Below are 16486 nucleotides of genomic sequence, written 5' to 3' on the forward strand. Positions count from 1 at the left end.
ACACAATGGTTCGGTTGTTCAGGGCTTTTCTGTGATAAACAGAAGTCTTTACCGTGGCTTGGACAATGCCAGGAGTTCAGCAGGCATTTCCCAGTTCAGGAAGAACGATGGGTCTTGGCCAAAAAAAATGCCTGACAGTTCATTAAGGGAATTCACAGATGGAAGAACGGAGCACATGGCAGGCAGTGTGAATGGGCAGTGAACATTGCAGCAGCCTGTTTCTCATACTGGCCTTGAATTTAGCAGCATATAATCTTCCTGGAAAGGGGTGTTCCTTCTCTCCAAAATCCAGCTGCTTGACTTGGCAAACTATTGCCATGTGCTTCTGGCTGGGAAAGAGGAAGGGAGGCAAGGGCTCTTTCAGCCTGCGGGCAAGTTCACTCTTACAGATCATTGAGTCTGTAAAATGTGTTTGCTAATGTTAATTACAAAGTCATTACATTTATAGCTACCCTATGCACATTTCATTTGCCTTGGGCTTGGAAGCTGCCATTTCTTGGAAGCTGGGAGAGATTTCTAGCTGGATCTGCAACTGTGTAAAATTGTGCAGAGCTTTCAGTTTACACGACTCACCTCTTTCAAGACCGTCTTTCAATGAAGAAGCATGAGTGTGTGTTGGATGCTTCTGCTGCTGTACTGATCACTGAGTTCTGCTGACAGAAGGCCAGGAAGAGTGTCAAAATGCAAGAATGTGAAAGCAGTGATCTGACTTCTTACACTTTAGAGTTTGATATTACTACCCATTGCTCTATGGAAAATCTGTGTACATCATGTTGTCTTTCCTGGTTGTACTCTGTAGAGAATATTTTATCCCTAATGCCCAGTGTCCTTCTAGGCCTCCATAATTGTGTTGGTCTAAATGTGGCTTCACTCAGTGGTCAGAAGTGCTATGTAGTCTTTATTGCTGAGGCAGGAGCACTTCTTTACTTTGCAGTCTAAGGCCTTAAAATTAAAGGCCTTGAGATGATGTGTAGAGAGGTGACAGAGAAAGCATTTTAAAAGACCTGGAGCCATACTTCATCTTCCCACTCAGCTTGAGATAGGGGAAGTGGATGAGGAAAGCAGATTGTGGTGTGGTGATGATCCCTCCTCTGTGAAGAAGGGAAGGGCATTGTCATGGAGGTGGAGAGGTTGAAAGCTCTTGGGGAAAATGAGTGCCACCTGGCCAAGTGGTATGGCTTGGGCTTTCTGAGCTTTGATGGTCACAGCCCTGCGCTAAGGCTTGACCATACAGTTGGTAAGGAGGGCTCACAATACAGTCAGGTCAGAGCTGGAAGTTTTTTCTCTGTCAAAGTAGCTCTGTAAGTAGTTGGCTGAGTATGAAAAGGAATGTATATCATTTGCACTGCAACACCACCAACCCTTGGGTCTGGTCTCCACTCTGTGCAGTTGTAGCTCATTAGCTGAATCAGATGTACCAAGGAGCTCTGCTGGCCCAGATTGTTGCTGTGACAGAGCAGCACCTCTGTGGGTTAGAACATTACACAGCTGGTGTGAGGATGTGCCCAGCTGTGCCAGGTTTTCTGGAGTGAGAAGTCTTCCCAGTCCTCCTTTTCTACTCACCATTGGAGAGATGTCTTGTGAAAGCATAAATCCTTAGTGATTTTCAAATTGCTAGCTGATTAATTTTGAATGATTACTTATTTAAATGACTACCCATGCTAAATATTCTCTTTCCTGCATTCAGTGTGGCAACAAGGTTGGACCTGAAAGAGGTCTGAGCTCACACCAGGTGTTTCAGTTTCACCAAAGGATCAGCACTGTTGCGACAGTGGAGACTTCATTTGTGATTGTGCTGTACATGTGATGGGTGTATGTAGTTTGATGACCCTAGTTGATGAATTATTGCAAGACAAATCTTTAAAGGATAATATATACAATGGAGGTATCTCTGCTGCAGAAAGCCTTTAAGTTGCAAGTAGCTGGAAGCTAGGAGAATGTTTCATGGAAGTGTTATGCTTGTCTTTTTCATCTGTTCTTCTGTGAACCAAAACAATATTTATACATGTGTATTCTTCAAATAGGCAACTCTCTTCTCTTTTAGTAATAGCCAAGCAGTTAAGATGTCTTCATGTTTGACTTACTAATGATTATTTGAGAGAAATGTAAATATAGAGAATTGAAAGGACTTAAACACTTCTGGTAAAGGAAATGCTGTTTGCACTGTATGCTTGATTGTGTATATCAACAGCATTCCAATGTTTCCTGTTTCACTATTTTTCTTAGTGATGGTAACAGTCCAAAAATATTTCAGATCAGATTGTAGGCAGGAAATCTTGTCTAACACAGGTCACTATTAAAAATATATCAACTTTCTAGCTGAAGAAAACATGCCTGGTCTGCTTTTTCACCCAAAGGGGCAAATGGTGTAATTTCCTAGGATTTAAAACCAAGCCACAAATTGCTTTCTTTGAGTACTCTTTCCTAAGTAGCACTGCCAAGTGCTTTGCTGTTCAACTTTTGAACAGAGTTGGAAAGGTCAGTCTTCAACCTTGAAAGTGGGTGTTCAAAAAAGTTGCCATAGATAACAAATTCCCACTGAACTCACTGTGTCCAGCAGCTCCCACTCTTTTCTGAGCCTGTTTGTTCATTCATTTTGCTTTTGTTTCAAGAGTAATGTAGTTATCAAGAAACCAAAGTAAAGGTTCCATTATTGTCTTCAGCAGTATACAATCAAGCTCAAGACAGTCAACTCAAGCCTAGTTGGTTCCTGAACTGAGAACTTCACAGGGAGATTTTTGTGTCTTTCCATAGCAAAAATGAAGTTTTGAATATTTTAGAAGAGCTATGCTTCTTATTCCTGTTTTGTTTGTTTCTTTGTTTTTTTGGGTTTTTTTTTAATTAGGCTGTGAACATCACTGCACTGACATGTTAGGGTTGAGCAAAGCCTTGCTCAGTGCTGCTCTCCATTAATGGGGGTAAGCAGCAAGATGTGTCTGACAACTATCAACTTTCTTGAGAAATTTAGTGTATTTTGAGTAAGATGCTTCCCCTGACAAAGAACATTCAAAACAAAGAAGGTGCAGGAGAAACAGATACTCCTACCACAAAATTCACAGGGTAGTCAAATGATCCAGGCATCACCCATGACAGTGGAAGTGCTCATGATGAATTTGACACACAGCTCTGTTGTGGCTGCAGATGTACAAAATCAGACAAATGTTCGTTGCAGCACAGGTGAAAATTATTTCTAAAACAAACAGTTCTTTGCCTCTGGGTATAGTCACCAGATGGGTGGTGAAACTGTGTGACTCTGAGCAAGTCAAAGGTAAAGTGTGTATTTATATAAGAGTTTTTTTCAACAAAGAAAGTGTTCCTGTAGTGAGTCTGTCCTTCCCTTTGTGTCTGGAGGCAGTTTGGGGGTGGTAGAGGGGAATGGTTTTAAAAAAGAGTTGCAAATATGTAACGTTCTGTTCTGCTCCCGCTGTCATTTTCCTCAAATTTCAAGCTGTTTTTCTGCCACTCTGCTGCCAGGTTATAATACATTAATGCACCTTTTTTATTTGCAAAATAGTCTTTTAATTTGTTGAAAGTTCTGCCAAGGAGCGAAGCTATGTATTTGTTCTTTGAAAAGTGCTAGAATCAGGGAAGTCAGACGTGTTACCAGGACCTGTTAGATGGATTGTCAGAAAGGATCATGTGTAGGTGCTTATAACGAAGAGAGCACATGTGTCATGTCCTCTACATTTTATGTAGTAGGTTTGGTTGCCCTCTTGCTTGTTCCATGTGTTCTCAGGTCTGAGCTGTGGGGAATAGTTGCACAAAGCCACAATAGGCTTGGATTTCTGTTCTAGGAAGTCGGTGGAATCCGTTGACTCATTTAGGTTTGCTTTTTTGCTTCCTTGCCAAGAAGAGTTTTCCAGTTCTGTCATCTTACTAATAATTCCTTTGGCCCTGGGAAAAGCCAGCTGCTCAGTGTGCAGCTATATAAGGCCATGCAGGTTGCCTGGCCCTCTGTGGCTGCTCCCAACCTCTCCATGGCCAGTGTCATGCTTCCAGCCCTTGTGGGCGCATGCCAGCAGCTTTTACTAACAACAGACACATTCAAAGTCATTTTGGCATATCAAGATTGGTATTTATTGTGATTTTACAACCTCTTTGATGAGGCAGTAAGAGTTAACTCTGCAGCAGGCTAGTTAGAAGAGTGTGAGTCTGATCAGTCAGGTGCATCTTAGCCTCTGTAGTTGTCATGAATGTGCTCCAGATAAACAGAAGAAGCCACAGAAGTTTAACTGGAGTTGCCTTTTTGGTTTTAGTGGTTGTATAAAGAGATACCTGAAATGCAAGAGGGTCATGCATAGAGACATGCATTTAGGACCTCCTGTCAGTGACTGTCGTTGCTGTTTGAATTGGCAGGAGGCTGTGTGCAGCCTGGGTACAGTTTTGCTTGCCAAAATGAATATGTCCATTAATGGATGTTTGTTAAAAGTGACTACTCATGTTTAAAGCCAAGGCCCTGTGTTTGACAGCTGCTGTATCTAAAAGGCTGATTAAAATGTATCTTCCTGGTAGCCTGACAGCTCTTGTAGTTAGTTTCTAAACTCGATTAAAATGCCTGTTGAAAACTTTGGTGAGAGGATTGTGAAAGATAAATTCTTTAGGTCTTTCCTCATTTTTCAGCTAAAAAAATTTGTGCTGCGCAAGAAACTTTTCAGTCTTTTGGGATTATTTGCTACTTAGTATCTTAGTTGTGTCTATCCGAGTGTTTGAAATGAGATATGAATGAATGGAGATATGCCTTTCTTCTTTATGGAAATTACACAGTTCCTGGCACAAAGAATTAGACCCTCATTTTCCAGCTCTGAATTTTCCCTTGAAGCTATGGCCTAACTTTGCATGCAAAGCACTGATAGCAAAATCTGGGCTCTTGTAATGTTTATATTACATCATGTTCAAGACAAGCTGCTTGAAAAGTGTTTCATAAATACCTCTTCATATTCCTGCCTTGACTTGCATGTGGTTTCCTTCCTTCTTTTTCTACCAGTACCTCTGCATCCAAAGTAGCATCAGAGAAATTTCTTTCTAATCTTAGGTTTTGGTTTCTGCCTGGATGAAACAGGAGATGCATGGCTCATTCCCTGGCCCTAAGTTACTCTCTGTCCTGTAGTAAGGAAACAGCATGGAAATGTGAACCGCAAAAATGACAAAATTTGTATATAGATGTGCCTGCAGTTAATTTCCCTGACCCTCATTCTCAGGCTTATTTGTGTCATGTTTTTTTCTCCTTCACTGTTTGAGTGTTGCTCTCTGATGGAGTCTCATTTGAAAGAATATGCATTATAAACCATATTATAAAATAAATAGTCATTAGTTTATCAGGAGTTTCTGAGATCCAATAAGGATGCCAAAGCCTCTGGCTTTCACCAGGCAGGGTGGGATTCCCAGCAGGCTGTTGGACATCCAGGCCCTAGCCCGCTGGAGAGGCAGGTCTGGCAGCTCTGCCAGCATGGCCCTGCTCAGTGGCAGGGGTACAGCCTTGCTAAGGGGAGCATGGAGGTGCTTTGTAAGCTGGGCGCCTTCTCCCTCAAATCTGGGGAACAAATCCTCCAGAAAGCCATTGCCAGCAGCAGCCTGGTGTGAATTGAAGGTGCTGTTACCAAGGCTGGGTTTAGCTGTCTGCTCTGATGGCTGTTCCCTCTTTCATGTAACTAAGATATGGAAACATATGGATAAGATACAAAAATGGTGAGTCTAACCTGCCCTGCTGTCTGTACCTGGTGCCCACACTTCCCAGCACTGCAGAAAGTAAGCCCTGGGCCAGTAGTGGGACATAAGGTGAACTTTTAGGTGGCATTTTTCTTCCTCCTGCCACACTTCAGTAGAATTACAGGCATTGACACAAGAAGCACAGCCAGGAAACCCTTCCCAAGAGCTGGGACCATCGTGGTTCTACCTAAGACCCACAGACTGTGGGCTCCACAGGTAGTGCAGTGGGATGGGGCACATGCCTTGAAAGACGTGCTGGTAAAGCCAGGGAGAGCAAAGCTGTGTCCTTTTTGCCGCTTCACTGGGCCATAAATGGGCTGCTGAGAGTGGCTGAGGGGCTCTTCTGCAGCTGTTGTGAATACAAAGGGAAGCTTTATCTTCCCTGCCTCAGAGGACAGATGCATGGCCTATGTAACATTTCTGTTTGGATGACTTCTAGACTGGATTGAAAGTAAAGCTTGGGGTGACCTTGCTGCTTCCATTTATATCCACTGACAGAGCAGTATGGCAGCAGTGTGGAGAACAAACTTGAGCTATTTGCCTTACTTATAAATAAAGGAGAAAAATTTGGTCAAACCCCCGGTGGGCTGCAGTAGTTGGCCATAATTGCCTCCTCTCCTCTGGAGACCAATGTGCTGTGTGTCACCAGCACCTCAAATGCATTGAGGGCCAGTGGGATGAAAACAAGTGCCTGGGGGAAGTTTCTGTTCCATATTCATACACTGGCCTGCTCTAGGCTTAAATTTTTCAGTGTGAATAAAGCCTTCTCATGCTTCTGAAAGCTTGTAATAAACTGATGTAAAAGAAAATGATACCTCAAAAGTTTTTGAATCACTGTTGCAAGAACTGGTGCAGGGACGCCTCATGCTAGAAATCAGCTGAAGTGTTTAATGCTTTCTGAGCTGCTCTTTCATCTCCAGCCAATGTCCCTTTGCTTATAGCCTGGCTAGCTGGGTGTCTCATTTCCATACATTTTGCTGTGTCCCCTGTTTTTCCAGAGGAGATGAAACTTGGTCATACATGATCTCCAAACACTTTCAAGGAATAAGGCTTTGTATTGGTCATTAGACTGCTTCCCTATGTGCAAACAGTCTTCAGGTGTGGAAAATACAGCCATCCTGGAAATGGGTGTGACTTTGTGAGGCTTGATAGCCGTAATCTGGGTGAAATTGTTGGTTCCTCAGGCACCTTAAAGCACAGGGGTCCAGAAGCAAGGAGAGAATGGTTGTTTTGTATTCACCTGAGGCGTGTTGGACACCCAGTAACAGCAGCTGTTGTGACAAGATGATGATCAGATTGGTGTGGATCTGATACCATGCAGCTGTTAGTCATACTTGTCTGTGTGTGCCCCAGCTTGCCAGACAGCAGCATTTGAGTGGCATAGATTGTCAGGTATCAGCTGGGTTTCCAGGATGCAATAACCAAGAGTCGAAGGTTTGCTGCACCTGAATACTCATAAAGGATATCAGGTGTGACCTGTGTGTTTGTACTTTTCCTGTGAAAGGAGGTACAGCACAGCAGACTTCATTCAGGTTTCTTCTGTGTGAAGTCCACAGTGCAGTAAAGGGAATAGCAGGTCAATAAAACTCTTCTTCTTTCCTGATTGAGAATGCTGCCTCCCATCTCCTCCCACTGAGCTGCCCTCCAGGTGCAAATATTAAAATACTATTTATGCAGCAAATGTCTGGGATGTATATGTGCATCTCAGCTACATTTGGGCTGTTTAAAAAAAATGTTGTGACTTTGGAGGGCTTTTAGAGGAATGGTGCACACCAGACTGAATATATTGTGGGTAGCTCTATACCCTGTTTCTCCAGCCTTGTCAGTTTCAGAAGCCTTTTCTTTTTCTAGTCTCTTCCTCCTCCTTTAACTGGAAAATCTCTTCCTCCTTCTTTAACTGGAAAATCTCTTTCCAGTTATCCAGTTAATTCTCAATGGAAGCATTCCTGTTTTGCTAACTAAATACTTAAATTATAGCTGGTCCTTGACCCACAAATATCTAGGAAGTACATCTATTTCCAGTTCCAAATTCCAGAATGGGCTCCTGTCAACAGGACAGAACATGGTTTTCAGACCTCATCCTGAGAGTTTATCAGCCATCTGTTTGCTGCATGATGCAATGTTTAGCATTGAACAGCAGTTTTCATTCAACAATACTGCAGTCACTCATTCCCTACTATTAAAAAGTTTGGGAAAAGTGGCGCTGTTTAATCTGTCTGAGACACTAACTACTGTCTTTACTTCTGAGAAATGTAGGTACCATATGTTTCCCACAACATTTTCAAGCAAATCCAAGCACTCCGCTTCTTCCTCACCACTTGTTTGTCGTTCTTTGGGACATAGCAAAATTCCACAATGATGATGGTAAAAGCAGTTGGTTTTAGTTGTAGATCTTGACTTGTGTTTCAGACTGCTGTGAGTAATTGGGTCAGACCACAGACCAGTAAAGGTTATGTAGACTTTCTCTGTCACATGAGGTCATCTCAGTTCTTAGTCCCATTGCAGGCGGGAATTTTTTTTTCATCATTCCAAAAGGCTTCTGTTTGTTCAACATGGATACCACTATAAATAGGAAGAAAATTCAGGAGACCCAAATGAAAAAATATTTCTAGCTTATCTCCAAGGCAGTCCAACTTCAAGAACAAAATGTTCTTTGTATAGTCAATACAGGCAAGAATCATTCCTCTTCCTAGATACCCATAAAAGCTGAAGCACATAGCACTCTGAATTGTCCCACTTAATTAAGGCATCTGAAGGATAACTCCAGCTTCTGCTTTTGGGTAACCCCCATCTTGGCAGCCTGGGTGGGAGCCCATGCCTGATGTGTTGCCTGTGGAGTCACAAAGAGTAAGCCAGGACAGTCACTACTGAGATCTTGTCTTGCTCCAAGGACCTCACTTACCTAAGCCACCTATGTTGTGTACCTAAAATATGCCTATCTAGATTCCTTCTGATGTAGACTGTGCTGTATATGAGAGACCGATGAAATGTTTGAAAAATTGATGAACTTTGAGTCTTTTAATAATAATAATGGTGCTCACTGATGAAAACATTAATTATTAAAAATTTGTGTTGCAGAACAGAGGCAAAAGTCTGGTCACCACTTGTAAGCGAGGAGGGAAAGACACATCCTTATAAGATGAATCTGGCCTCTGAACCACAGGTAAGTCCTGGAATAACTGCTCTTGTTCTCTCTTACTCCTGTGAGAGAAATTCTGGGCCTGATCCTTCAAGGAGCTGAGCATATGCCACTCTGTTGATCATGTTGGGGGTAGCATCATGCCCCATACTGTCAAGAGATCATGGAGATCATGTGGCCCTTGGAGGCCTTGAGAGACAGACTTCCTCCCTCATGGCCAGAAGCCTGCTGCTGTGGAGAGCTAATTGGGTGCCATGACTAAGGTAACCTGCTTGGGTCAGAGGTGTCTCCTGCCATCTGCATGCTCACACCTACCACAGGGCACAGAAGGCACTGCAGAGGCACTGTGGCTCAGTGAATTGTTGCTACTGTGCTAAGCCACTTGGTTGTCATAGATAGAAAAGACTTGAGGGGTGAGGAATATTATTCACTCAGTGTTTTCTCTTGGTTTGGTTTAGATTTTTTTTCTTACTGAGTAAGCTCTTAGCAGTCTAACTGTGGAGAAAGTGGAAGAGAAATACACGAGCATCTTACATTTTTATCTGTGTGGCAGATCATGCAGCCTCTGTCTAGGAAATTGGTTTTGTAACCTGTTGACGGCCTTGCTTCATTGGCCTGCTGCTTCTGTCAAGTAAACATAGTAATAACAGGATCTGTCTAAGAGCATTGCCTGGGCTAGATTTAGAGGATTACACTGCAAAAAATCTAAAATAACACACTAAAGTCAGTAGCATTCCTCTGGATTTTCACTGGGGCAGTGACATGGCCCCAGTGGATTCTGGCCCAAGCACACATCCCATGCGAGTCTTTCTAGCAAAATAAGTAGACTATAAAACTAGTTTGACTCTGCAATTAATTAAGCAGTAACATAGCTGTTTTGGTTGGAAAGGACCTGAGACTAAAGCAGCACATGTGCAGCAATACCCTGCCCAGACCTTGGCCTGGGATCTGTCCATGTCCTCTTTCACATCAGGCTTCTCTGTGTTGCTTGGCCCAACAAATTGGTGTGGCGTTCTCCAGGTATTTCATAACTCTGCCAAGGCACAGTGTGTGACTGAGCCATTTGGACTTAGTTTGATCTGGAGCCGTGTGGTGACACCTGTCTGTGACAGTGTTGAGCTGAGGTCTGGTCTGTGTCTTCTGCTGCCCAGGTTTTGGAAAGGCTCTGCTTCAACCTTGAGACTTGGGGCTATCTCTTGCCAAAGGAGTGGGGCAGAGTCTGCACTGGGGCTTTGCTGCAAGGATGCAGAGAGCTGGCATTTAATTCAGTAGAAGACTCAATCCTAGAGACCAATTTCTCAATGCAGCCATTAGCAAGAATTCAGCTAAATGCCATAAAATCAAACATTCAGCACAACACATGCCCTAAGTGGGATTTTAAAGTAGCTCACTAATTTTAGTTAACTGCATCAAGAAACCTGCTGCTGAGCTCCACTGTCACTCACTGCCCCACCACATTTTCCCCCCAGTCCGGCGTGGATAGATGGTCAGGATTTAACAGTAATGCTGGTGGAAGACATCCTCTCCTAAACCCTAACCTCAGTCTTAGTCCTGGTTCTAGTTCTGGCCACTGGATAGATATGCTGATACTGCTAGTTTGTAAGTATATTACAACTGAATTTATTGGTAGAAACCTGTAACTGACTTGAGCAGGAGAATTTGATGCACAACTGAGTGTGGAGAAATTTGTGTTACAGAGCTTATCTCTGAGCAGTGACCATTGTCTTAATCTTGTACTAGAAGTCAATGGTTGCCTGAAAATTAGGCTTTGACCTCTTTGATGCTTGAAGTGTTATTTCCTGGTGTGAGAGGAACATTTAAACTCACCGAAGTCTTGTCTTTTCTTATTCCCTTCCTTTCAAATAAAGTGAATTAAATAATTTGCAGTTGTGTATGTGAGTGGAGCTTGCTGTTGTTTAGAGCACTGGGCTTAAATTTAAAGGGCTTTGCTTGCTGCATACTCAGACAGGAGCTCAGTTTTGTGAGGGGAGATGCATCATGTCTGCAAACCACAAGTTCCTATTTACTCTTAAGGCATAACAGTGCCTGAACATCCTAATCTGCTATGCCAAAGTATCAGGAATACCATCAAGTTGCAAGGTTGTGGGGTTTGTTGTTCGGTGGATTGTTTGGGGTTTTTTTCCCATTTCCTTTTTCAGTAGCTGACTACAGCAAGTAAGTTTCATAGTGAGGTCTTTTTGCTTGGACCATGAAATCAGAAGAGCATGCTGATTCCTGCCAGAGCATGTGGCAAGTGTTGGCCAAATTGCTCTGGGGCTGTGTCTTTGCAGCATCATCTGTGGTTTTGGCCAGGCCTGCTGCAAATCAGCAGAAGCAAAGTGCAGAAAATGCTATGTGTATGTATACCAACATGGCAAACTGCTATGAATTTTACCACAAAGATGCTGATATCATTTTTCCATCAGGACTGGTTGAAGCTGTGAGTAGAGTTGAATCTTCGAAGGCAAAACTGAGCTGTTCAGGTTTTTTTAACTTGCTGGCCAGTAAAAATAGTATCTTTGCTTTTCTTGGCAACAATCTAGTGCAGAACACTATTAATTCACTAACCAAAGAAAATACGACGTGCTGAGTCCAAGTAGTTTGTTTAAATCGTGGTCCAGGGTCCTCTGACAATGGTTCTCATTGGCTTTGCACGTGGTCGTTTGAATGCAGACATAAAATCATACATGTGAATAGCCTTACTTCAGGCTCAAAAAAAAAAAAAGCTTTAAAACCCTTTCTATAGAAATTGACTTATTCAGATATATTACCGTATTTCTTAGAATTAGTTTGTTAGATGTTGCCTCTTCTACCTTTGGTATCTTAGAAGTTTTTCATGCTTGTCCACCTTCTTTTTGTCTTCCCATTTTACTGATGTAGCTGCTAGATCTTTGCAAAAAATCTTGCAAAATAACTTAATTTTTAGTTTATCTCAGGAACCAGTGCTTAAGAGCTTGTCTATGAGTAGCTACATATTTTAAGATTGCTGCTTACACATTTTTTACCCCATTTGAAATGGACTGTTTGTTTACTGCTGCAATCCTTTTGGAGGCTGATATTTGGTGACATGCTGCATCATGCTGGTGGAAGTGTTTTCCCTTACTTGGAATGTGCATTCAAGATACTTTTATTTGCCTTTGGAAAATAAAAAGGCATTCTACAGCTTCCCATGCATTCCCCGAAGTCCTGAGTCCAAAGACTGACTTCATTGTCTAAGCTGATCTTTGCCCATGAAAGAGCTACAGTCTTATTATTATTTCATTGCCATTATCCTTATTCTTCTAAATTAATTTAAACTGAGGCAAGAGTGATGACAAAATTGCATTTCATCAAAAGGGGCAGCAGCTTGTCGGTGTTGATGGCTCAGCAGCTGACCTAGCTTTGTTTTGGTGCCCATGGCAACACTAGAGGAAGGAAATAACAGTCTTCTTAGCATATTTACTCAGTTAGTTCACTTGCACTTCTAACCCAGATCCTAAGTCTGATAACTCAGTGGCATTTTCCCATCAAGATCTTTTCCTCACAACAGTGGGAAAGACTAAAATAACATGTCTGCCTCTCCCTTCTGCTTAATGTCTCTTGAAAAAAGTGGTCACAGCAAGAGAGAACAAATTACTTGGTGTCTAAGGTAATTTTAATGCTTATGATACTGACCAGAGACCAGCATAGCTCCAAGTCACCTGTGCCCTCTGGTGATCTTGAGCCATGCAGGGCCCAAGGGGCTGAATTGCCTCTTGGTATAATAAACAGTAAAACTCTGTATCTTCTGACTGTGCCAAGTCTTGTCAGATCTGGGGTCTGTTTTGGTTTTCTGTTTGTTTGGGTATTTTTGTTTTGTTTTGGGTTTTTTTGTAAGATACAGATGCCAGTGGGGTCCAGGTCTCTGTTTTTGCTGAGTGAGCTAATGTAGAAGAAGAGCTGAGAGAGTCCAGCTTCAAGGATAGTTAATACCCAGACTGTCTCCAAAAAATAAGTCTGGCTTCCTGAAGGTTATATATCCTCTTTGCAATAAGGCACAAGTATAACATCAGACCTTGAGAATGCCAGTGAAAACTCTTGCTTTCAGATGGACAGTTCAGCTCTTTGTAATCACAAAAAGTAAGGACTTTCAAACATAAGGATTTTTTTAAAAAGAAATAACCTTCAGACAGAGGTTAGCAGCTGGAGGGTCTCTGAGGGTGAATCAGGGTATTTTTAGGATGATAGAAACAGACAGCCACTTCTGTCTTCCCAAAGCTTCTTAAGTGTCTGTCCTGTGTTCTTACAGAGTGATGTCATTGTTTCCATCGTATGTATTTTATTTCCTTGGATACGAAGCAGGCGGGGGCTATAGAAACTGGGTGTGTGGCTGGCTTGGCCTTTGATAAGGCTGTGCATGTGTGGGCAATGCATGAAGCAATAGGTATATAAAGTAACAATACTGACACTGGGAACTGTGCTGGCATATTGCGACCTGCTGGTTTTGGTTAAAAGGCGTTACTGCATGGGTGTGGAATGTGTCAGGGACGTGGAGGGAGAGGATGTGGGAAGCTAGTCTTGTTGTTTTACCCCCCTACAATAACAAAACCCCAAACCCTTCCTAATTCTTAATCAGATTTCAAAGCATTGCAAAAGATCCTTCCATAGCTGAAAAACCCCAAACAATAATAGAGGGAGAGGTGAAAGTAAAGGCATTTATCTTAATACTTGTGATCACAGCTGATGAAACATAGCATGGGGTAGAGTTTGCCATGAAGATGTCCTCTCCTGAGCTGTTGCTTGTGTTTGGCACAAGCAGCCTCCCCCCAGACGTGCCAGCTGGTCAGAAGTATGGCCTTTGCTCCCTGGGTGGCTTTGCAAGGGCAAGGATGAAGCTGGGGGTTTGCTTGCTGGTCTCTGCTCTCCTTCACTGCTCACAGGACCAGAGTGCTCTCGCTCTCTGAGGTTTGGTCAGGGGCCCATTTTCTTAGAGCTGAGTAAACATTTGTACTGAGAAATGTTTCATCTTGTTTCCTTTTGGCGTGGCTCTCGAGGTGTGCAATCCAGCATTGCCTGCCCTGAGCTTCTAGGCTCTGACTTGGGATGCAAAAACATCCCACGTTTCTGAGGCCCTGTGAGGCAGCAAGATTTGCTGGTTCACTTGGCTGCTTCAGACTCATGTGGGGACTTTTGTTTTTCCCTGCAACTGCAGTGTCTGGCTGCTGATTTTTAGTTTGTGACATGAGGTGAGAGTGAATCCCTGACTCCAAGAGCTGGCCAGTCTGTAAATTGCTACTGCACACCTGAAAGTAGTTTTTGGCTTCAAGCAGCCCCTTGCTCCATGTTTGACCTCTCTTTCCTCCAGAGACTGCAGAGGTAGCCGGGGCAGGGGCAGGCAGTGACAGTGCTGCAGTGCTGTAGGTGGGCGGCAGCAGGGCGTTCGCCAGCATCTATGAGAGCCTAGCCCAGCTGAGTGCCTTCAGGCCATGCTGTGGGGAGAGGAAAACCCCATTTAACTGGAGAGGCTGCTTGACCCTGCACATCATGGTTTAGTTTATTCAGTGAGTACAAAAAGCCTCCAGATTTTTCCTGTTTCTGGTGGTGGTGACGTCCATACATGCACAGGATGGCCTTGGCCACATCACTGCAGGGTGGAAGGGACGCAAGAGCCCACCCTCACCTCAGTCTGCTCCCAACCTGCTCGAGGGCACGAGGCCATGGAGGTGTCCAGATGGCTTTATGCCACTGGGGCGTAGGATGAGTCCCAGCCCAGCTGATAGAGGTGGCTCTTCCTGGGCAGGCTGTCTGTCTGTCTGTCTGCTTCACTGACAGCTGGGAATTTCCCTGAAGCCACATGTCCCCATTCCCAATGGTGGGAATGGGTCCAGTGGTGGGAGTGTTGGTGAGGAGGAAGCAGACACCCATGCCACCAGCCACTGGCTGGCCCCAGGCACAGCAGTGACAGCTGATGTAGCTGTGGGGATTTCACAGCCTGGACATCAGCGTCGCTGAGGATGGCCTCATATGAGAGGGAGGAAGGGGCCATTGTTTTCCCTGATAATTCCCCATGACGCAGCCTGCAGCTGGTGCAGTAGGAAATGATGATCTGCTTCCTGCCCTGGCACAGGGATGTTTTCCCCATCCTCACAGCCTGGCACCTTTGCTGGCAGCCCTCTGCTGGCGAGCTGTGGTGGTGGCAGTGGGACCCCCTTAGCACCCAGCTAGAATGGCTGTGTTGCAGTGCCTGCAGTGCACAGCTGTGTCCCATCTGCCCCAGAGAGGGTTACTGCCATGAACAGCCAGCACCCAGAAAACTCTTCTGGCAGAAGATGTGCATGTCTGACCTGAAGCTACAAATGTTGTTTGTCCTTGGAATTGAAAAATATCTTTTTTCTGTGAGATGGGGACATTTGCAGTGGGAGAACGTGGGGTTGTGCTCCAAAGCCATTTTGAGCTTGTTCTTATGAGAGGTAGTTTTAGATGGGGGGGGTTGTTGAAGGAATCACTTCAATCTCAAAGTGAAGCGAGAGTTCAGAAGCAGCTGGAAGAGAAGTCTGTGCAGTTGTTAATCTAGTTTAGCTTGGTGTAGTCTGCTGGGTTGTCTAGAAACATAAGCCCTGCAAAGGAAGGAGGGGAGCAAGGCTGATGTCTGTGCAGATAAAGCTATTTAACTATCATGGTGCCAACAGAAGGTGTCTCTGAAGGGATCTAACCTTAATCACACTCCTCTGTACTGCTCTCAAAGAAAGAACAGGTCATGTTCTGACTGTATAAGATCATGTCGTTTTAGCTGACTGCCAGTTCTTCCTCTACAAACATACCATTGCTTACTGCTCTTGCAGCCTGTGCTCCAGCCAGGAATGCTGTTTAATGCTACTTGCACCCTTTTCCTTGTGTTGGTCCTGGGATTGCCACAGCCTGAGAGATGCTGCAAACCCTAGGTATCTCAAATGCATAGACTAGGTACTGTCCCCACATATATGCACAGTGTAGCTGGGTTTTGCACTAATGTTTTCCACTTGCCTGCTGGTGGACTGGTTTTTGAGAGTGTCACTTATCTGATTTTTTTTTCCACTATTGTGAGAGACTGTCACATAAACATGATTCCAGGAGCTGGGGTTTTAACACAACTGCTGAACAGCACAGGCCCTAGGTTGGCAGTTCTGGAAAATCCCTAGATAAATGTATTTGACAGTGAGAACACATTATCTTTTGATCTTGGGATCATGAAGGCACTTGTTCTTTGCAAATTCCTTCCACAGCTTGAGCACAGGAAGTGCTGGAGAATTTGGCTTATCCAAGTGCCCTTTAAAATGCTACTAGTATTGTAATACTTGTCTGTATACTCTTGGGGTTATTCACATTCTGAGCTGTTCTCCACATAAGATTTTTCTAATCTTCAGACACCAGGTTTTGCACCAATTTTTCTGTTTAACTGTTAAACTCTCTTATAGTCAGTGACCTCTATACACATGAGAGGTCCTGGGGATGTCCCAACACCAACACTTGGTGTTACTACACAGCAGAAAACCTACCTGGTGTCCAAAAGTAGGACAAAAGTTCTTATGTGGATTCTGTGCTGAAGTGTATGTTGCAGTTCTTAGAGTCAAGGCACTAATGTGATGTCAGTCTCTCTTCTCCATGTAGCTGCCCTGTTTTCTCAACACTTGCTGGAAGATAAGG

The 16486-nt window shown here is 43.7% G+C and overlaps 1 protein-coding gene across 3 annotated transcripts in view; it reads left to right on the top strand.

Moving 5' to 3' along the window:
- The window catches only part of PDLIM1 (PDZ and LIM domain 1), a 43220-nt gene that overhangs the window by 13049 nt on the left and 13685 nt on the right, over window positions 1-16486 (top strand). For all 3 annotated transcript variants that reach the window (XM_072931561.1, XM_041716982.2, XM_002197573.6), the window contains exon 3: window positions 8785-8869. In XM_072931561.1, coding sequence (XP_072787662.1) covers window positions 8785-8869 — 85 coding nt within the window. The remainder of the gene's footprint in view (window positions 1-8784; window positions 8870-16486) is intronic.

This window comes from Taeniopygia guttata, chromosome 6 (genome assembly GCF_048771995.1).
Source record: "Taeniopygia guttata chromosome 6, bTaeGut7.mat, whole genome shotgun sequence".
Lineage (NCBI taxonomy): Eukaryota > Metazoa > Chordata > Aves > Passeriformes > Estrildidae > Taeniopygia > Taeniopygia guttata.